General features: G+C 55.9%; 2 protein-coding genes across 11 annotated transcripts in view; one reads left to right on the forward strand and one right to left on the reverse strand.

The window, feature by feature from the left end:
• EDC3 (enhancer of mRNA decapping 3) overlaps positions 1-2,879 on the forward strand; it is an 80,935-nt gene extending 78,056 nt beyond the window's left edge. For all 9 annotated transcript variants that reach the window (XM_037134527.2, XM_053656817.1, XM_037134523.2 and 6 more), the window contains one exon: positions 574-2,879. In XM_037134527.2, the coding sequence (XP_036990422.1) occupies positions 574-908 (335 nt within the window). In that variant the 3' untranslated portion in view covers positions 909-2,879. The remainder of the gene's footprint in view (positions 1-573) is intronic.
• A 399-nt stretch (positions 2,880-3,278) lies between these two features.
• On the reverse strand, positions 3,279-17,448 carry CLK3 (CDC like kinase 3). 2 transcript variants are annotated; one of them, XM_037134520.2, is made up of 13 exons: positions 17,005-17,448; positions 13,210-13,361; positions 12,315-12,531; positions 10,340-10,436; positions 9,999-10,065; positions 7,778-7,894; positions 6,937-7,103; positions 5,768-5,862; positions 5,547-5,676; positions 5,222-5,304; positions 4,703-4,782; positions 4,336-4,426; positions 3,279-3,706 (listed from the first exon to the last, which is right to left on the reverse strand). In XM_037134520.2, exons 1-13 carry the CDS (start codon positions 17,431-17,433, stop codon positions 3,530-3,532), a joined length of 1,902 nt encoding a protein of 633 aa, XP_036990415.2. In that variant the 5' UTR covers positions 17,434-17,448; the 3' UTR covers positions 3,279-3,529. The 2 variants fall into 2 exon arrangements, with proteins under 2 accessions (XP_036990415.2, XP_036990416.1); XM_037134521.2 differs by having other exon boundaries at positions 16,973-17,008.
• Between the last annotated feature and the right edge of the window lie 4,035 nt (positions 17,449-21,483).

Below are 21,483 nucleotides of genomic sequence, written 5' to 3' on the forward strand. Positions count from 1 at the left end.
TGCCCATCTCGAGCAGTTCTTTCTCTGGCTGCCGTAAGGGCTTTCCGTCCCAGCTGTGCCAGGAGGCAAGCAAACCTGAGGATGCCAGCCCTGGGGTTTGATATGATTTTTTACATTCTTTTTTTTTTTAAATATTTAATTTATTTATTTTTAAAGAGAGGGGAAGGGAAGGAGAAAGAGTGGGAGAGAAACATCAGTGTGTGGTTGCCTCTCATGTGTCCCCAGTGGGCACCTGGCCTGCAACCCAGGCATGTGCCCTGACCGGGAACTGAACCAGCAACCCTTTGCTTCAGAGGACTGTGCTCCATCCACTGAGCTACACCAGCCAGGCCGATTTTTTACATTCTCAGTTTAATTTTAGCCTGGGCAAGAGTTACATGCTCTTACACTGTCCCAGTGGCCTGGTTAGAGCAGAGAACTAACCAGGGAGAACTGATAGGTTCCCTCCAAATTCTTAAGGTTGGGCTGCAAGGAGGAAGGACCCATTTCTGTGAGGGGGCCACCTGGGTTCTATTCCCAGCCTGGGTCCTCTGCTTAGAGGGATTTTCCAATGACATTCTTTTGCATCTGCAGATCTGCCCACTAGCCCTGTGGACCTGGTGATCAACTGTCTGGATTGTCCCGAGAATGCCTTCCTGCGGGATCAGCCCTGGTACAAGGCAGCCGTGGCATGGGCCAACCAGAACCGGGCCCCAGTACTCAGCATAGATCCTCCTGTGCATGAAGTTGAACAGGGCATCGACGCCAAGTGGTCACTGGCTCTGGGCCTGCCTCTGCCGCTGGGAGAGCACGCAGGCCGCGTCTACTTGTGCGACATTGGCATTCCCCAGCAGGTATTCCACGAGGTGGGGATCAACTACCACTCACCCTTTGGCTGCAAGTTTGTCATCCCACTGCACTCTGCCTAGAGGGGCTCTGGACAGGCTGGACCCTGTAGTCCCCTGCTGCTCCTGACACTGAACTTGACAACGAACGCCTTAAGGATGTGAAGCTTCATGGACCTTGTTAAATCTTTTCTTGTTTGGGTTTATTTTGTGAGAGAACAAATCATATTTAAAGCTGAACTGTCACCTGCTCTTCACCAGGAAAGGCTTTCCCACTGGGTGTGTGAGACAGGTGGCAGGCTGAGCGCTCAGTGGCTCCAGGCATCTCTACACTCGACCCCCTGCGTGGGGTTTTGTTTACAGACGTAGGCAGCTCACAAACTGTGTGTCAGGTTTACAGCCACTGGGCCTGGGCAGGCGCCTTGCAGAGTGGGGCAGGGCCTGTTTGGGGATGTGTACTTGCTACTTCAGTGCTGGTGGCTTTGTGTCCCCCTCCTCTGATCACACACAACTGGCTGTGCTGCAGCTGTCCACCAGAGGGCAGACTTGCACTCCCCATTCCTTTTGAGGGCTGTGGGGCCTCCCCTTGACCCTTGATTCGGAGGCTTTGACCGTTTCTCTTGAGCTGATCCAAGTTTAATGTTGGGATTCTTTCCCAGGGTCCTTCCTCCTTTCTACAGCACTCTGAGAGACAGGGAAGGGGGTGGCATCGGGATGGTTTTACCGTACTGGGGCTTTACATTATGTTTGTCTTCAGCCCAGGTAGTATGGTTGTCACTATAGAACCACAGTGCCCATCTTGCCAGCAGTGTTCCCCAACCCCACACCCTCTCTAGCTGGGGCTTGAGCCTGTTCTTAGTCTGGGACCAGCCCCCTCAGGCTGCAGCTTTAATGTTCAGTATTGGGGAGGCTGGGGGGCCTGGTGCTGAGCCACAAGAAGCTCCCCGGTGCTTCTGTCCTAGGCCGCCCCTCCCCCCACCTTGCCTGCACATACACACCCACACTGTTTTGCTCCCTCTGCCCTCTGGAATGGTCGGTCCTCTGTAGCTGCACATCCCTCCCTTGTCTGAATCCTTTGTGGTTGTCCACTCTACATGAGTAGGCTTGGGGCCACCGCCCTATCTCAGAGATGCCAAAATGCGGTTAGTTCTGGATGAGCTAGCTGGTGGGGCTCAGCCGTAGGAACACACTGCTGCTCAGCTCTAAGGCACTAAGCCCCTGGACCTTGTCGGCCTAGGCCCTGGGAGCTGGTAGAATAGGAGCCATGCCCTGGAGTTCCTGGCAGCTGCCCTTGCAGACTTGTGATCTAAAGCCTTTCTCAGGGCTCCAGGTTTCCTTCTGCTCTGTGCCTATGTACTCTGGTTAAAGGGGTGAGTGGGAAGGCTCACCATGGGTTGTGGCCTAGGGGTACGAATCACTTTCCTTACAGGAGTGTGGCCAGAACAGGAGGCAGGGCAGAGGGGGCTGGTCCCTCTTTTCCTCCTATCCCGCAGTTTGTCTCCAGCAGTGGGAGGAGACCAGACAGTTACCCTGTGCTGTGTCCTCCCTGAGCCTCTGCTCACTCTCAGGGCCCAGCAGCTACCAGGATGGGGCCCTTACTCTAGGGGCAGGGCCATAGTGGTGCTGGATTCCAGGGTTTTTAGTGAGCAGCCAGTCAACAGGTTCTTGGCTGCCTATTAGTGTGCATAGGTTCCTTGAGTGGGTACAGTGGAAAACAAGCTAGAAGAACCCTGGCCCCAAAGACTACCCACTCTAGTAAGTTGTGGTGGCCCTGCAGGTGGGGGGTGGGGGGTGATGGCCTCGAGGAACCACTAGTAATTTGCCCACATTCTTTTCTTCTTCCCTGGTGGCACTGGAGCCTCCTTGTGCCCTTAGCCTGGGCCTTTCCCAGGGGTACTATAGATAAGCATGATTCCTCTGTCCTTGGCTTTTTTCAGAGGCATCCTGCCTGCCATGCCCAGTCTCTGAGGGGTCCCAGTCATGTGGTCAAGAGGATCACTCATGCACCTCTTGGGGAACTAAAAACCAGCAGTAAAATAAAGCTCAATGACAGAGTCCTGTCTCTGGTATGTTGTGCTCTGTAGGCTGCAGGGAGGTACTGCCACCTCAGACCTACCTAGGAGCCAATCTTGTCCTAGGCTTAAAAGGGCTGGGACAGGTAAAACCAGATGCTGCCTGGTGAGCCACAGTGGGGTCTTCCCCTTTACACTCCTTACAGCTGAAGAGGTACAAGGACCAGCAGGAGAACGGGTGTAGGCAGAGACCCGAGTGCCCTCTAGGACTATTCAGCAACCCCACTCAAAGCTAAAACTGCTCTCCTGGGTGCAGAGGACCACCCTAGCTCCGGTCTGCCTGTCTCAGTTCACACTCAGCTCTCCACAAGCTGAACTGCTAAGAAAGACTTTATTAGTAAGATAGGGAAGGGTGAAGGCAAGGAGCCCGGAGACACACTGGTACCAGGGATTACAAACAGTAAGAAACACTTTATTTTAACTTTACAACATATAAATAGCTTGGGTCAAATCTGTGCTTTCTGGCAGCTGGGCATCGCATCTCCGCCCCTGCAGGCACCTGCCTCCTTCACATTGCACTGTTCATTGGGTGGCTCTGGCCCTGGGGCCCGATGGTTAGAGGCTGGAGAAAGGGGGCCAGGCAGCCCAGTCCCACTCTCCATCTCCTCCGCCTCGTGCAGTAGCCTGTGCCTGTCATCTGCTGGGATTGCGGCTGGTGTGGAAGGACCGCTCCTCAGGGGTCAGGCCAGCAAAGAAGGGGTGCAGCAGAGCCTCCGCCAGTGTGATGCGCTGGGCAGGGTCAAACTCTAACATCCTCCTCATCAGGTCAAACAGCTGCACGTGCTCCGGGGAGTCTTGGAGCATGTAACTCTGCTCAGGGACATAAGGCGCCTTCAGTGTGATGGCAGGGGCGTGGAACCTTGCTGCATGGCTTGAGGAGGCAGTGACACCTCCTGGAGGACTACGTCTGCCCTCTTGGACAGTGAGCGGCTCCTTTCTTTTCATGCCTGTTAGAGCATTTTGCTCTGAACGTGTCAGGCTACTGGGTGTCTTGCTGGTTTCGTGCCTCTGTCCCCACATGCAAAGTCCTGACAGGTGGGTAGAAATCACCTCTGCGAAATTCACTGTCCGAGCACCAAATGCAGTTGACAGAGGCTTTCTGGGCATGTCTAAGTCTTCCCTCCCCCTCACCTTGGTCCTGCCTAGTTCTTCCCAAAACAGAAAGAAGATGGGGGGCAAGAAGCAGCATGGTCTCTGTTACTTGGCTCTTCTGGTGTTACCCAATTACATTCATGGTCACCCTGTCAGGAAGGGGTAGGGCTAAGGGCCCCTCTGGAAGAAGCCCCACTGCCAGCGCCCAGCAGCCTTGGGTGCAGCCTCCCATAAAGCAGGAGCAAGGGGGCAGCCTTTAGTTGCCTGGCCTGTCTCTCTGCTGTATGTGTGCCCAGTGCCTGGGGTCTCCATGGCATGAGTTGAGCTGGGGGAAGCCAGAAACTGACCTTCAGAGGTTTGCAGTTCTCCTTCACATATCGGCCATCAGAGCTGTTCTCATCCCAAACCAGGCCCCCTTTGTAGAAATATTTCTGCTTCCTGAAAATGAAGGGAAGGAAGTGGTCATGGTGGAAGGGAGCAGGTGGGGCCGGGGAGAGCAGCAGCTGAAGGATGGCAGCAAAGTCAGGCAGGGAATCCTGGGCTGACCCCGCAGGGCAGGGAGATCTGGGCAGCGGGGCTGTTCAGGCTGCCTGGAGGGGCGTACAGGGAAGGCAGCCATGAGCCCAGAGGAGCCAGGGGACATTCTGCAAAGACCATGTAGTAGCTTGTTGACCCTCAGCCAAAGATGGGAAAGGCCTATGGGCCAGGGCTTACCTGGTGCGGTGGATCATGTGAGATGGGATGGGCCCTAGGATTTTCTCCATCATCACCAAATGCTCTCGGTTTTCGTGGGTCTATGGAAAGTCAGGGACAGAGCAAGTGAGGGTCAGCCTCAGCCCCTCAGGGAGGACAGAGGACAAAGCAGATGGCTAAGTGTCTTCCCAGCCTCTCTGACCTTATGGTAGCCTGCCACCCTTTGCCAGGGATAAAGGCCATTTCTTAACTCTCCCTGGACCCCAGCCCATCCCCACATCCTCACTCGTGCTGTGTCTCTTGCCTCAAACTCTCACTCCTCCAGCCCCAATCCTCCACGCTTGCTGGCTGAGCTTTAGACTCCACGAGTGCTCCCACTCCACTACCTGTGCCTTGCCCTGAACTTCTACAACCCTCAAGAGTGAATCTCACACCCTGCCGACTGGGGGGCCCTGGAGGGTCTCCTGCACCAGGCCACTGTAGCCTACCAGAGCATGAGCACTCATGGAGCAGGGCAATGAGGCGGGGAGGGGGTCTTACCTGGAAGAGTGTGAAGCCCCGGTAGTACTCGAACAGAATGCAGCCAATGCTCCAGACGTCACAGGGCTGTGCCCAGCCCAACTCTGAAAGCCAAAGTGGAAAGAGGCGTTGAGATCCAGCTCTGGGTCACAGGGCAGCTGCCACACTGATGGGCAGGACTCTCGCCCAAACCCCAGTACAGGTCCCTTTCTTAGCCAGATCAGGTTGGCAACAACAGTGACTCATGACAGTGGCCCTGGGTGGCAGATGGGCACATGGCTGCCTCTGTTCATCCCACCCTCCCAGCAACGGCCGCCTTTGAGTTGGGGGCCATGCGACTACTCACCAAGGATCACCTCAGGTGGGCGGTAATGACGGGTGGCCACGATGGTCGTGTGATGCTCATGGTCAAAGGTAGCACTGCCAAAGTCAGCCACTCGGATGCTGGTGTTCTTCACTGACTTCTCCTCACAGCTCTGAGAGGCAAGGAAGGGGAGCCAGGTCAGCCATCTTTCCCAGTGGGGAAATCAGCTCTGGAGCAGGGCATCACCCTCTCCCCACCGATACCTTATGCTCGTTGTAGAGGGTTTCAAACTCAGAATTCACGAACAGGATGTTCTCTGGCTTTAAGTCTGTATGGGTCAGCTGGTTCTCATGTAGAACTGGAAAGGCAGGAGAGGGGGAAAGCAGACCCTCAGAGCCTAGGTTTCCTCTCTGACTCCTGCCGGTGCTGGGCCAGACCAGTCCTCCAAAGCCAGAGACCCTCACCCCATGGCCTCAGCATTGGGCCGAGGGAGCAGCTCTGCCCCTGCACTGGCTTCCCTCTGAGGCTCTTTGTGCTTAGGGCCTTGGAGGCTTTGAGAATTTTAGAAGATGGGGCAGGAGACACTTTGGATTCAAAACACCTTCCACCTCCCTGCGGGGCTAGGCCTCCTCAGCCTGGTCTCTCACCAAAGCGGCAGCATCAGCAACACCCTTTGTGGGGCCCAGGGCAAAATGAAAATGCAGGACCCCTTTTTCGAAAATTACAGTGTCAAGTTGGTGTCAAAAGAACATTAAACCAAGCACAGGGCCACCCTTGAAGCCAGCCCTGCCTCCCATCATCCCTCATCCTAAGGGAAACCTGCCATTTTCCTCCAGTCCCTGCCCCACCAATGGTGGTGCCCTTTCACTTGCAGGCTCCCAACCTGACACTGAAGACCCTCACAGCAGTGTGGTCCACTGCGCCCCAGAGTGGGCCCTCCTTCCCAGTGTCTGCATGCGCCAGGCTCCAGGCCATCGCCGAGCAGCTCGCCTCGCTTGGAGTGCTCCTCACCACCCCTCCACCTACACAGACCCTGTGCTAGGTTCATCCACTCTCCTGGGCGCCCTGCTGTGTCTGCTCCAACCACCACCAATCCTTTCTTAAAGCTCGGCAGGCAGAGGGCGTCTGTTGGCCTGAGCTGCTGGTGGGATCCCCCAGGTCACTTGGACCTTTTCATCCATGTTGGAAGGTGGGAATGGAATTGGTAGCTAGAAAAATTCTAGAGCAGTGTATTTTTTTTCTTTCTGAGTGTGTACAGGCACAAGCTGGCTCAGAAGGCCCCTGGAGGAGATCAGACCTCTCCACCAGCAGATTTCATACCTAAAGGCTGTGGAGCCGAGGGGGCCCAGTGTCCCAGGCTCAGCAGAACAGTTAGCAGCATGCAGGTGGTCTTCCCACCTGGTGTACCATTCTCCGTGGGGGGGATACTCACATCTAAGGGCGTGGCAGAGCTGGTAGGCCATGTGCCGGACATGTGGTAGGGGGTAAGGCTGGAAGTTATTTTCTTTCAGGAATTCAAAGGTGTTCTTGCCAAGGAGCTCAAAGGCAATGCACATGTGACCATGGAAGTTGAACCAGTCAGACATCAAGACGCACAAGCTGGGGGAGAAGGACAGATGGGGCTCAGACTCTATGCCAAGGACCTGGCTGTGCCCCTTACAGGCCCCTGAGCCACACCCCCTGATGTAGACACACATGAAGAAAGAGAACCAGTTAACAGCAAGAGCACATCCCGCAGATCCTGGCAAGGACTGAAGTTCCCGCTGTGGGGGGGAGGTGGAGGGCATTCTAGTCCCAGGTCTCCCGCCTCACCTACTTAGGAGGTGAGCATAATTCTGGCATTTCCAAGGAAGATGGAATGGTGCCGGGACACTACAGGACTAGCAGTGCCTTTTGCAACTCGCAGTGGAGATTCCCGAGCGCAGGGCTCGGTGCCTGTGTGCCAGGGCAGCTGTCCTCTGGGTGTGACTGTGAGCCCCAATGAGCTTCCAGTTTGCATCTTGTTTAATGCCCGCCACACCCAGTGAGGCCCTCAATCCACAAAAGCAGGCCTGGGAGAACTCAGAACTGGTCGTGGTGGAACCTGGACTGAAGTCCAAAGGCTCCTTCCAGCAAGACTCAGTCGCCCGACTGCTCTGGCTCTGGTGCATGGAGAAGGCGTGGTGCCAGCCAGGCGAGAGGACACTACTGCTCAGCCCCCAGGGGTCCAGGCAGTTTGGACTGGAAAGGTGTCCCCAGTGAAAGCTTTCCTCCCATTCCCTGCTGACACTCACAACTTGTTCTCTTTGTCCTTCTCCTTGATTTTCTTGAGAACGTTGATTTCTAGTCGGGCAGCCTCCCGGTACTTGCCCACGTTGCGGATAATCTTCAGAGCAACCTGAGACTTCCCTCTGGCACCAGGGAAGAAAGCAGAGGGTCTCATGAGAAGCTGCCCAGCCTTTCCCCCACCCTCAAGCCCAGCCCAGCAACTCTTGGCAGGCACCACCCAGGACTGCAGGAGCCGGGCCTGCCCTGAGGAAAGCAGGAGCCTGACGGCCAGCCAGTGCTAAGCAACATCGGACATCTACCTTCCTAACAGCAGGCTCCCTTGGCACCTGTGCCAGCCTTAGGCTTTTATGGTCTCAGCTATCTGCCAGCTCCAGGGAAGCCTGAGCAGAGGAGTAGAGGCCTATCTCACTGACCAACGCTAGCCTGAGTCTTCACACAGTAGGTGCCAGCCTGCAGGCTAGTAGCAGTCACTGACCCTTGCAGGGCTTTCCCACACATAACCCTCCTGTGGCACCTCTTGACCTCAGGAGAGAATGTCTACAAAGTCTGGGCAAATAGCTGCCCATGGGGCGGGGGTTCCAGGATGGAGTGAAAGCCTGGCAAGAGGGGTAGGGGTGCCAGGAATAGGGGCATCTCCAGGGAGACCAAGGGCTGCTCTCTTTACCCAACCTGTCGCCCACCGGCCACGGCATTTATCAGAGACCAATGAGTGCCAGGAACCCTTGGTGCCTAAGGAAAGGCTGACAGGTCCCAACAGAGGCACCTTCTAGAGGATACCCTGCTTTCTTCTCCCTATCTCATTTTTTCAGACGTGCAGGACAGGAAAGGACCTCAGAAGGAAGGTTACCAGACACCTCCTAGACAGGGTCCCCTCCCGGCAGCAGTGGCACCCCAGCCCTCAGCACAGGCTCGTCACTCCACAGGCACCCACCAGGACTGGAAGGCTCTGAGGGTAAGACTTGTTTGCTGAGCAGAATTCTGCTCTTCATAATAAACCTACTGGCGGACTCCCTTTGGACCCTCTGAAGGCCCCGAGCCCTATGCCTCCCCCTTAGTGACTCCAGAGGCTAACTTTCCCTCCAGCTACTCAGTGGCACAGCCCAGAGAGCTCAGCTGCCTCCATGTGCCACAGCTCTCTGATCTGCCACGTATCCCTCTGGTCACCATACAGTCTACGTGTCCCTATGCTCACTGGTCCCACCCCTAACCTCTTGGGTCCCAAAGGTGTTTAAATGGGAACTGGGAGGCGGGGGAAGCCTCCTTTCCGTCACCATCATTACTGTATCTTGGGGCTCCACAGCTGGCTAGGCTGCTTGGTCTAACTGCCCTCTCCGAGCACCTCTCCGAACGTGGGAGCACTGCAGTATGCGGTGCCCAGCCCCACCGCCACAGCCGAGGGACATGGGCAAACCCTGAGCATGTTTCTCCAGCTCTAAGATAGCGGAAGAGTCACACGTGGGCAGCATGTGGCTCAACTGAGACAGCCAGGACAAGAACTTTGTAGCTAAAGCCACAAACCAAGGAGAGGGCCATGGAGGCAGGGAGGCAGTGGCTCCCACAAGATGACTTTCCAGCTTAAAGTGAAAAAGGCAAGGGTTCTGGTCCTGGGAAATGGCAAGGAGCCCAAAGCGCCCCACTGTTCAGCCTGGGAGAGCAAGGCGCCCCGGCAGCAGTCCAGCACACACAGGTGCACCCCTGCCCTGCCTGAGCACACTGTAAGGGGCCCAACCTGAACCCTGGCCGCACGGCAGAAGGCAGCAGCCTGCTTGGTGAGAAAGTCCAAGGGCTTGTTTCTCTCAACAGGGGCCTGCATGGCCACCTGGGCCAGCCTCTAGAAGGCGGGGGCTCATACTTGGACTGGGCTCAGCAGTACTCTCTACCCTCATCAGAGGCCAAGGCCCTAGACCTGGCCCTGGCCCTAAAAGTGATCACAAAGCACAGATCAATGCCACAGAGGAGCCCGAGTCTTGGCTCTGTTTTGATATTCACCACCACCACCTGGGGAAGTGAGGAAAGTGGGGCAGGCCATTCATTGGCCAGCAATTCTTAGGCAGGCATGCCACATGCTTGTGGAATCTCAGCCGTTTCTCCCTTTTCACAGTACCAGCAACACCCCAACATGTGTAGGTCGGAACCTGCTGTGGTACTTCCCTTCAGAAAGGATAAGCTCTCACTGCCACTACCTACAAGAACCTCAGGCCAGCTCTTCCCAGAAAGCCCGCTCACCTGGCATGGTCCAAACACTCCACCACCTTGCCAAAGGTGCCTTCGCCCAGGTTCCCCACAATCTCATCTAGGAGAGAAAAGAAGCAGGGCGTGAGGATCTGGAGGGCAGAGGGTCGGCGACTCCTGCAAGTTCACAGCATTCAAATTCTCAAAAACAAAAAAGGTTTCTCTCTCACTGCTACACTCTTAAAAACAAGTTGCTAGCGTTTGTGTCATTCAGGCAATTACTGGTGGCCCCGCTAAGGCACCACGCGCACTAGAGGCCCCTCCAGGCAGGAGAGGTCTGGTCTAACAAGGGGGTAGAAAGTAGAGAGGTAAAGTTTTACGAAAGGTGGCTGTACATCGCTCTTGGAGCCAATCGCCGATCCGGCACACCAGGTGGCCCTCCTTGTCATCTTCCACACTTCGGCTGCTGCGCTTACTGCTCTGTTGGCTTCTCTGCATGCACCGCCCCCCGAAACGCCATCCGACCAATCGCATGGTAGGCGGTTCCGATTGACAGATTGAGGTGTCAGTCAAAGGCAGAGGTGGAGACGGTGAGGAGCCGGTGGGTTGGTTGGTTGGATTTTCCAGATCCCAGCATTTCATAAGGCACACAGCATATATAACGATAGGGATATTGCAAGGGACACGTCAAGACACAAACTGACTTCAAAAACAGAAAAGTAAAAACAGCTACAGGTATGTAAAGAAAACTCGGACATTATCTAAGAGAAGGGCGCCGCAAATGCTCAGAAAGACGACCAGCCTCTGCTGCTGAGGGGCCGGGCCATGAGGAGAGCCAGAGCCCGACACCCTTCTCCAATGAGTGTCCCCCTCCCGGGCCCTCCCAGTAGCTTCCGCCAGGGTGAAGACGCAATGACAACGGCGCACGCATGTGGCTGTCCCAGCCTGGGTCCGATCATCAGAATAGTCAGAGGCCACTCTGGCTTCAGCTGCAGAATGCCCATCCTGTCTTCACCTGCCTCTTTTGCCCACACAGCCCTGCACATACCCAACAGCTGTCACCCAGAAACAAGCTGCTATGGGCCCCCAGACAGCACCCGTGTCCAGACTTAACATCACCACCAGAAAGGGCCTTCCACCAGCAGCCTTTGTGCCACCAGCCTCAAGCAGGCAAGGATTCCAGAATTCTCTGGGCTGGTCAACCTCCAGGCCTCCTACCAAATGGCCCACAGAGACCCAAAGCCAGCTCCAGCCCTGGCCCCCATGGGCCAGGTCCATCCTGAGCTTCATGACAACAGAGGGCACCAAAGAGAAGCAGAGCCACAGACCTGCACTGCCCTCCTGTGGCAGCGTGCGGCAGTGTGCAGAAAGACTACCAGGCCACAATGGGTGCCCAGTCAACCTGCAACCCATAGCCACACAAAGAAGTCACCAGAGCGCTCAGCGGAGGAGATGCCTGGCCCCTCCACTGTTTCCACTACTGCTCCCTTCAGGGGCCTCATGGCTGGCGAGAGAGAGGGAGGGAGGGAGGGAAGAGGAATTGGGAAGAAGACAGCACTTAACGTCAGAGATTCACAACAGGCTTTCCTTCCCAGAGGTGTGAGGGCACTGTGGGCTGTGGTCTCATTACAGGTCTGTGCAACCTTGCATGCTAGGAACACCTCCGGGCCCTGTTCTTGGCATGTGGTCTGCAACTGGACAAGTCCTGGGACTACAGTCCTGTCATTTCTTTACATGTCCCATTGCATAGGCAGCTCGTCTCTCGTCTTGACTGCCCCTCATGCAAGGAGGCTAGGCTAAAGAGGGCCTGGCTGGAGGTCAGAAGGGACACTCCCAGTCTGAGCTGCCTGATAGGAAGACCCTCCCCTACCCATGGGAGGTCCAGTCTCCAGGCCTCTGGGGAGGGGTGTGGAGGTGGAGACTGCAGAAGTGGGTGCAGTCCACACCAGTCAGAGCACTCAGCTACGTGTGGAGGCAATCTTTGGGTGGGAAGAACCAGGCCAGACAGCTCCAGACCATATACCAGCAACTCTGTTAGGATCCTTAAGACGTGTCCCTGGCCACTGGCACCCATGCAGCCTGTGCCTGGCTCAGTGTGGAGATATAGACAGGCTGGGAGCCAGCCAACGCCGGAACCAGAGCCCCTACAGCTGACACTGCCAACGGGCCAGAAGATAGAGAAGCAGGGCCCTCTGCTCAGCCCTGTGCCTAAACCAGACGACACACACACAAACACACACACACACATGCATGCACACCAGATGTACGTGCGCAGGGCTAGCAGTACTTACCCGACCAGCCAACCTGAGAGAAGGCTACAAACAGGTGAGGCCTTGAAGCCCCAGCCAGCACACTCTGGCCACCACTCACCGAGGAGGCGCTGCTACAAGACCTGGTGCGGCGTTTGTGGCAATGGTGGGCATGTTTGCGGGTCCGGTATGGCTCCCTGTCCCGTGACCGCCGACGATGATGGGAACGTGAAGATCCATAGCAGTCCTCTCCAAAAGATGGGCTCCGCTCTTCACAGCGGTATGTGTCACTGTCACGGCGCTCCCGGTATCGCCTCTGGTAGGGCAGACGGTCATGGCTGCCGAGAGGGGGATGAGGACATTGGTCAGACAGGCCCTTCCTCCCACCAGCCAGGTTCCTACTAACAGGCAAGAGGCATCTGGTTAGGGCTCACAGGGGCAGCCTGCCGGAGCAGAGGCACACAGACTGGGGGAAGCAGGGTGACAGGAGCGTGTGAGTCTGAAGGCCGACCTCCAGAACCGGGGCTCCTGACAGCACCCCCGCAGTGCCACAGGAGGCAGAGCCCTGGTGAAAGGCGATCGTGGTGGAGGGCCTCCAAGGGTTCCCGTGCCTTGGAGCTCCCTGTGGCCTGCTGAGGCTGTCATTTTGGTCTGGGGCTGAGAAAGGACCAGGGACCAACCTCTGGAAAGAACTAAAGCTATGTTTTTCATGCCCACTGAGGAAGACTCAGTGGTAGGGAAATACTGACCTAGAAAATGGAGAGTGTGTCGGGAAAAAGACTCAAGGACAGAGAAAGAAGTGGTGGCAAGGATGGAAGCCAACACCGAGGCTAGGGAATGTAGGTGAGCTCAGGGGAGGAGTCCCAAGAGGATTCTTGTGATCTAGTGCAGTGATGTGTGCGACCACACAGAGGCAGCAGTCACGTGAAGAAGCCCTAGGTGGCCACAAGCCTCCAGACTGTTTCTGTACCTGGTTGCGGGAAGGCGCCCTCCCTCTTGATCCAGTTTCCTCTCACCTTCTGGACCGAGATCTCCGGGGCGGAGGCTCCCTTCGAGATGGGTATCGCAGTCTCCCTTCGTGCTCCCGACTGTAAGACCTCCTTCTCTTCCATCGGTAGCTCAGGTATGGGTCTGGCTCAGGGGAGCGGTATCGCTTACAGTGATGCATCTAGGCCACAAGAAATGGACAACTCTGCTAAACATGCAGGCGGCCACCTCCAGCCACCCGGCTGCCTGAGTAGCCTAGGCACTCCTGAAGAAGAGGCCCATTGTTCTGTTCGGGGGCAGCCCATTGTTCTGTTCGGGGGCAGTCCCTCCCAGGGGTTTATGAAGTGAAGAACGCTGAGGTCACAGTGGTCAAAGAGCAAACAATAGGCAACACCCTTCTCTGCCAGAGAACAGCTTCTCTTCAGCATGGCATCACTGGCCTCATGGCCTGGGCACCTGGGGAGCCTAGCAAGCCAGGACAGGTGCCGAGGCTGAATACAGGGAGGAGTTGATGAGCGCCACCATCACAGGAGTCCAAGACCCAGGAGAAAGGGGAGCCTCTTGTGGTCAATTCCCTCCTGCCTGTCTGTGGGTTCCAATGAAGCACTTGCTCTGTCAAGCCAGAGGCCAGAGTCAGATGGCTGTTGGCAGGTCACCAAGACACAGGAGCCAAGGGTGAAAGCACTCAAGTTGAAAAGTGCAACTGCCTGTGGAGGCCCTGAACTGGACCCACTCAAAGGATCGAGGACCACCAGTTACGTGAGGAGCTACAGGCAGAAAGAAGATCAGCTTTTGGAGAAAAAGACTGAGGGTTCTCACAAACATTCCCTAGCCCACCTGAGGGCCTGGCCAGCCCTTGCTGGTCAGCACCAGTAAAGATGCTAGGGTCAGAGCATCCAGGTGTGTTATGTGACACCCATTTAGCACCCTCAGACTGCCTGCAGTGCCGTGTTGGGCAGAGCTTCACCTCTATCCAACAGCACCATAACTGTCCTCTCTTCTCGATCCTCTGTGCAGGTACCTTTCTCCTGCACCCGTCTCAGGAGGGTGTGCTCAGGGAGGCATGCCAAAAAGCCTCACCTCACTATCCCTGTTTAGTGGGGACTTACATCCACTACAGGAAATTGCCGGGCTGGATCAGCCACCTGCTGAGAAAGGTGGCTGTGTGAGGCTAGCTCCCTATTCCACCCAAAACCAAAACCAAAACCAAAACCAAAACCAAAGCCCTGACATTGCTTGCCCCCACCGGAAGGCTGGGCCAGAGACCACGGCCACCCTTACTCCCAACCCTTCACTCGGCCACAGTCAACCTTCAACAGTGATCAGTCTTGGGTTTGCCTGACCAACCACATTTTGGACAAACCCACTGAGGCTGCCCTATCTCATGAAAAGAGTCTGGCAGAAGAACAAAATGGAATGGTTCCCTTCGGATGAGCAGGACAGCGAGGCATATCTGACAAACCCACTGGGAGCTTCTCTGTGATCCTAATAAAGCCGCCACATTCAATCACCCCATGAGTAGGTGTCTTTCCCTGTCTACCTGGAAGTCCAGGTCCCAAGCAATCCTTGGAGAGAAACACTATGTAAAATCCCCTACAGTTCCTGAAGTGCTTAGACTGTTGTTCTGGTTTTTTGGATTTCTTTAAAGATTTTTATTTATTTTTAGAGAGAGGAGAAGGGAGGGAGAAAGAGAGAAAGAGAAACATCAATTGGTTGCCTCTTGCATGCACCTGATGGAGGGCCCAAACCTGCAACTCAGGCATGTGCCCTGACTAGGAATCAAACCAGCAAACTTTTGCTTTGTGGGACAATGCCCAACCAACTGAGCCACACTGTTAAGGGCTGTTGTTTTGTTTTGATGATCAGCTGACTAATGTTTTACTGTTTTCCTGCAATTACCCTGGGTCAGGTGCCCAAGCTATTAAATGAAGGCAATATATCACATGTCACTAAATGACCCAGGAGATGCTCCAGTGGCCAGGATAAAGGCCCTGTCCATCCTCACTGGGAAGACAAAGTACTATAGCTGGAGGACACAGTCTAGTCCACACTAGGCCAAAGACCCTCTTCTGGGACCTAGAAGATTCTTATGTCAACACATGTTCACTTAGAGGAAAGAGCACAGCCTCAGAGTCAGATGTCAATCTTAATCCTGGCACTGCCTCTTCTAGCTGTATGCCTTTAGGCAAGTTATTAAACTACTCTGACCTTCAGCTCCCTCGTGCAACGAGGGGACAGAAATCTCTTACAGAACACCTTCTGTGAGGGTTACATTTTGTCATTCCTTTACTAACATGCCTAGACCATGCCTTTAGGTCAAATGCCTAGCACAAGTCTGTGCCCACAAGAGGTACTGAAGGCAGCTTTTATTAACATTAAAAAGGTTCCAGGTAATACATGGATCTGTGTTAAATGAGCTGAGGACATTTTATGTCTCTTCTAAGGAACCATGGGGGAAGAGAGCTCTGGTTAAAAAACCCTCAAGTAAATCCCAGTGATGGCCTTGTGACCAAACCAGTCTAGGCCCTACAATTTACCATACCTGGTAAATGGAGGTAACACCTCCCAGCCCATTTGGCAAAGGAGATGACAAGCTGTAAAGTACCACACACAAAGCAATCACAGAGGACATCTCCTTCAACACATTACAGGCAGGTGAAGTATTGGGATTACCCGATGCCCCCTCGTTATATTCCCAGCCAAGGCTCTAGAGCCTATTTCAATTATCGTTCTCTGAGACCCTAACAAACGGGTTGTCTGAGAAAGCTAAGAGCCACAGTTATGCTCCATAAGGCTCTGCTCTACACAATGAAAAGGTAACATGAAGGAAACGAGGCGGAGGATGCCAGCTTTTCTCTGAGAACAGACCTAGTCCGCTTCTCATTTGCTGTTCCTGGCCAGAGAACTGGGCTGACAAGAGCAGCCAGCCAGGTCAGTGGCTGCCCTCCTGAGCCCAGGCACTGCAGCGCCCCATGGTTATTTTCGGAAGACGCTGCTCCACCACTGCAATCTCAAACCTGCCACCTTGCAAGCAGCCACCATCGGGCGAAACTCTCCTCCTTTTCAAGGGCATGGAGGAAGGAAGCTGGAAGACCGCCAACTCCACCTCGACAGGGGCCTGGCTCAGGCAATTCCCACCCCAGTTCCATACCCGAGTACCCACACCCGGAACTAAGGCACAGAGACTCCCAGACCGGGAGCAGCCCAGGCACTAGTACTGTCAGCTTGGCCTGGCCCCTCCCCCAGGCTGGAGCGGCTCCATCATCACAACAAAACACGCCGGGACCTGCGGCCCTCGCTCGTGGCCCTTCCCGACGCCCCAGGTCCCAGAGCTCTCAAGCTCGTCCCCCCGTAACCGCCGCCAATGGCGGCGAGGGGAAGACGGGTGGGGGAGGGTGTGCAGGGGGAATGCCAGCCTGGGTCGGAATCAAACTCCAAGCCGCGAGGGGAGGAGACTGCGGACCAAGCCTCGAGCCGGGAGTAGGGGAGGGATCTGAAGGCCCCTCAAGGCTAGTCTCGGTAGCACCCGATCCCTTCTGCGGACAGTTGCAAGGCTGAAACTGAGCCCTTTGCAGGGACCTCAGAGGCCACTCAGGCTCGGACTCTTGACACCGCAGGATCGAGAGGTCGGGGTCTCCAGCGACCGCCCCCCGGGGGAGAAGCGGAGGGTCAGAGGTGAGAGGTCGGAGCCGCGGCCTGCGGTGGGCCGAGGAGGAGAAAAAAAAGGAACAGGCCCACAACAGCCTAGGAGTCCAGGGACCCGCACCAGGCGTGCCCACCCCGCCCCCTCACCTCTGCCGCCGCGGCCCCAGGACCACACTCACCGTCTCCCAGGCTCCGGCTGCGGCTAGGCCCCACTTCCCGCTCCGTGCGCCTCTTCCGCTTCCGGTTCCAGCCTCCGCCCGCTGAGGCACCGCCCCTCGCGTGACGCAGCTGTCGCCATCCTTAGCTCGGTGGCTTGGCCGCTCTGGCTTCCAACTCGAAGGTTTAGGAGGACCCGTCTTCTCCTCCCTGATCGGTGGGGCGTCTGCAGAGACTAGTTCCGGGAGAGTCGAGGGGAGGTCCTCGGCCTGCCCTTCGCCGTGTCGCAATGCACGTAGGTCCCAAACACGCAACGGGGGAGCTCTCCCGGGCCGGCGGGCGCAGGGAGCCGAAAGGTGGAACCACGACCTGGCTGGAGGGCTCGGCCTGCTCTGTCGCCCCGACCCTGACAGCGCCCGCCAATCCCTTCCTGCGCGGGGGGAGGAGGGCATTATTGCGTCGTCGCCTCGGTGAAGAACCGGCGAGCCCCAGGCCTCGAGAAGGTGGTCGCGACACCCGCTTCCGTGAAAAAAGCAAACGAGACCACGTTCTCTGGCTTGGGGGTGAAGCATTGGCGGCACGCCCAGTAGTTTGTGGGTAGACGCCCAGGATCCGCGGGGGCGTGGCCGCTGGCCAAGGGGACTCTCCTTTTCCACGAGCACCACTGCAAGAGTACAGCATTATTTCTCAGTTAATAGACCCCGCGCCCTGCCGCCGTCCTGCCCCACCGGCCATTTCTTGGAGTCACTCGACGACCCCTGGATCAACAAAACCCTACCACCCATTGTCTCACGGTTGGTCGGGGTGGAATAACTAGGACCCATTTTCAAGAGAAAACCCGAGGTCGAGCCCTTTGGGAGACCTAGCGGTTTGTGAGCGTGCACGCCCCCAGACTCCCACTGAATTACGCTGGGGTAGTTCAGCCAAGCAGAGGGGAGGACTCTAATTGCCCCTACCCTAGCTTGCGCGGTAGTGGGAGAGGCTGGGCATCCCTCCAGGCCCCGCCCCTCCAAGGGGCCGCGCCGCAGGGGCGGTGGGGGTTTCCCGGCCCCGCCCGCTCCACGCCCCCCTATTGAAGGCTGGGCACGCCCCTGGCGCAAAGCGTAGTCTCCCAGCCCCCGCAGCAGTGTTCGGAGCGGAGCTGTCCACTCCAGGGTTATGGCGATCTCTCCAGTCCCAGGTCTCCCGCGCCTCCTTAAACTAAGGTCTGACGGCGTGGCTTGAGAGGATCCCCAAATCTCCGTTAGCTCCACCCGAAGTAAACGACTGGAGCTAAGTAAAAACAGGATGTATTAAGGCATCCTCAAGACCGGCTCCTAGTCCCTGCCAACCAGATGCACACCCCCCACCCCCACCCCCGGTATAGAGATTCCAGAGCGTCTTCAAGTGTGAAGAGGACGACCAAGCCCGGGTGTCCCCGCCCCCTTAGTATGCTACTTTAAGAGCCAGAGATTGAGTTACCATTCTTGTCCTGACCCCAATGCAGCCGCGGCCACACCAACCGAGTTTCATCGCAGAGTGTCCCCTCCTCCCACCAATTCGTGTTGCCACAGTTTCCGTGGCGCATGGAAGCCAGGACCCGGTCAGTGGCTGAGCGAGGAGGTCCTGCCCCTGGTGCTAATCGGATCCATCTTCCCACCAGCCTCCCCACCATTGAGAACCCAGGAGTCCTTGTCTCCCAGTAACAAAGTAGCTCTATTTTTTTCTGAGGTAGAATAGGAGCCATCTCCCGGCTCCCTCGCCAAAATCTGCAGTCCAACAGCTGTGGTGCCTGAGATTCTACCATTAGTGCTTCATCTATTGTCTCTTCATTACTAAAAGAATTCACACACACAAGAAAGCCTGGCAGGAGACCCTGGGACCCTCCAGAAGACGCTGTTGCTGGGTCTTCAGGGCCAGGAGCAGAACTGGGGTGGAAACGGGGGAGTCTCCATGGGGCCAGCTGAGACCCCTGCCCAGGCTCAGGGCAAAACCTTCCTGCAGGAGTGGCTGTTGATGTTCACCCAGGTGGGACAAGCAGCTGGCATCGTCAGCCCTACAGGAAAACCAGGGCACAATTTGAACCAAGCTGTGCCCACCTGTGCCAGGAGCAGAGAAACAGGGGAGCCTGAGCTCTGTCCTTGGGGGATTCCAAAGTTGGGTGAGAGGCTTTAAGGACTCCTGGTAAAGAGAATGACCAGGAGGGACAGATAGGAGTAGGGCCTCCACAGCACAGCTCCCGCGAGCATCCTTTACTTTGTAGTCCACTTAAAACAGCGCCCTCTAGTGTTCAGCCACATCCAGATACTGTTCAGCCTTAAGTCGTTTGGTCCACAGGATTTTGGAGCATGGATTTGGGAGAAACCTCCGCTGGGGTGGTCAGAGGAGGCCCCCTGGAAGGACTGAGTCCCAGAGGATGAGGATATCAGGGGATTTTAGGGGAGGGGACTGCATGGATAAAGGCCTGGGAGATAGCTTGAGCAGACAGATCACAGGCATGGCCCTGGTGTAAGAGAGCCATGACTTGGAGTTGAGTGGAGGTCTTCACAGGTGAACAAGACTCTGAAGAGCTGGGCCAGAACCACCAGTGATGAGGGATCTGCTTGGATTAACTTCAAGCAGAGCAGACGGTGCCAGAGGGCCACATGCAGGCTCTGGAGGCAGTGCATGCCAGGTTGCCAGGGGACAAGTGGGTGCACTGGGAGTGGCCCCTAGCCAGGAGGCTTGTCAAGTGGCTGCTCAGTCCTACCCCTCAGAATGTCCAGGCTAGACTGGGGAGGCTGGGGTCCTGCTCTCACACTCGGTGAGATGGCCCTGCGGCCAAAAGGTGGGTTAGCCTCTCACCAAACCCTGAATCACATGATCAAAACCTCAACACTCCTAGTTGTCAGTCTGGATTTTTATGGGAACATGTAGGAAATATGTCATCTTCAACAAGCCCTGTCTCCCCTACACATGGCTGAGGCCCTCCAGGGCCAGGCTGGGCAGAGGGCGGGGGGAACGGGGTGTGAGATAACCTCAGGTATTGGGCTCATATCAGGATGCTAAAGAGTGCCCAGGATAGAGGGTTCTCTGTGCAGGGAGTTGTGAAAGAGACATCTTTGCCCCAGTCCCCATCCCAACAAATAAGACATAGTGAGGACCTCCATGCAACTTGGAAAGAAATCATTGAAAATGAGATAGGGAGACCTGGGGCCCATGGTGTGTCTAGACTGCTTCATTTCCACTAGCACACTCAGGTTCAGGAGGTACCAGGACCCCTCGGTAAAGTTTCAGGAGAAGGTACCTGAGTACTGGGAGGCAGATGGGAGAGGTAGCTGGCACTAGGTGGCAGTTGCCTTGAAATTTAAAGAGAAGGAACTGCAGACACTCCAGAACCAGAATTAGGCCTGGCTTCCCCAGGTGTGTGCTCCCTCTTCCTCTTCCTCTCCACATCTCCCTCCTCCCCATTCTCTTCCCCACTGCCTGGTCTTTTCTACTGCCAGCCAATTAGCCTCCCCGCTTCTTAAGATACTTCATCCCACACTTCCTCTGTTCCTTCTGCCTGTTCCTCATTATGCTCCATCATCCATTCATTTATTCACTGAGCATCTACTATGTCTGGCCCTGTTCTGGGTATAAGAGAACCAAATTCAGGTCCGACCACTTGGTATCCAAAGCTTACAGTTTGGGGCCACACAGTCATCAAGCTGGCAGTTACAGTTTGGTGTGCCTGATGAGGGGAGAGACACTGGGTGGGTGGGTGGGGATGGTAGCAGATGGGAAAGCCTTCCCCATATTGAAGGTTTTGGTCCTCTGAACCCTAATGATAAACAGGAAGGAGTATCTTCCAAGAGTGAAGGAACAAAGGGCATTTTACCAAGAGGGAAGAGCATGTACAAAGGCCCAGCAAGGAGAGACATGAGGGTGGGGATGTGTAAACAGTCCCTGAGCCAGATGAAAAATAGAGTGAGTGAGGGGCTTCCTGTGAAATGTGGGACAGGGGCCAGAGCAGGGCCTTGGGTGTCCCATGCCCTGTTCACCTGACTTGAACCCTGGCTTGGTGACTGCCTCTCCCGGCCAGTGTCCTCCCCTCGTCTCCTATGTAAATGTATGTGTGCACAGGTAGATAGACGCACACACACAACGAGATGCACATCTGACACCAGAGGTGTACACAGAGAGACGGACACCAAGGAGTCACAGGGGTGTGGAGTTGTAAGGACCCAGGACGGGAGCATGCTCTGCCGAAGGACCCCCTACCGGAGCCAGTAGGCTCTGGCTGGAAAGCTTTGGTGGGGGGTGGCATCTCAGCACCATGGCCTCACAAAAGGTGGACTTGGTCTAAATCAGTGTATCTCAAACTGGGGTCTCTGAGAAGGCTGTCAGCTGCTCAAGGAAGACTGCAACTATCCATTGCATGGAACAAAATCTCAGTTGTCTCTCAGCTCAGACCCTTGAGGATCAGAGTTTGTCTCCTCAGGGTCTGGAGGGACTCCATCCTTTATGGGGTGTGCACACTAGTCAAGGTGGGGGCTTGTTTG

Source organism: Artibeus jamaicensis, unplaced genomic scaffold, assembly GCF_021234435.1.
Source record: "Artibeus jamaicensis isolate MK-2021 breed Jamaican fruit bat unplaced genomic scaffold, CSHL_Jam_final scaffold_286, whole genome shotgun sequence".
NCBI classification, from domain to species: domain Eukaryota; kingdom Metazoa; phylum Chordata; class Mammalia; order Chiroptera; family Phyllostomidae; genus Artibeus; species Artibeus jamaicensis.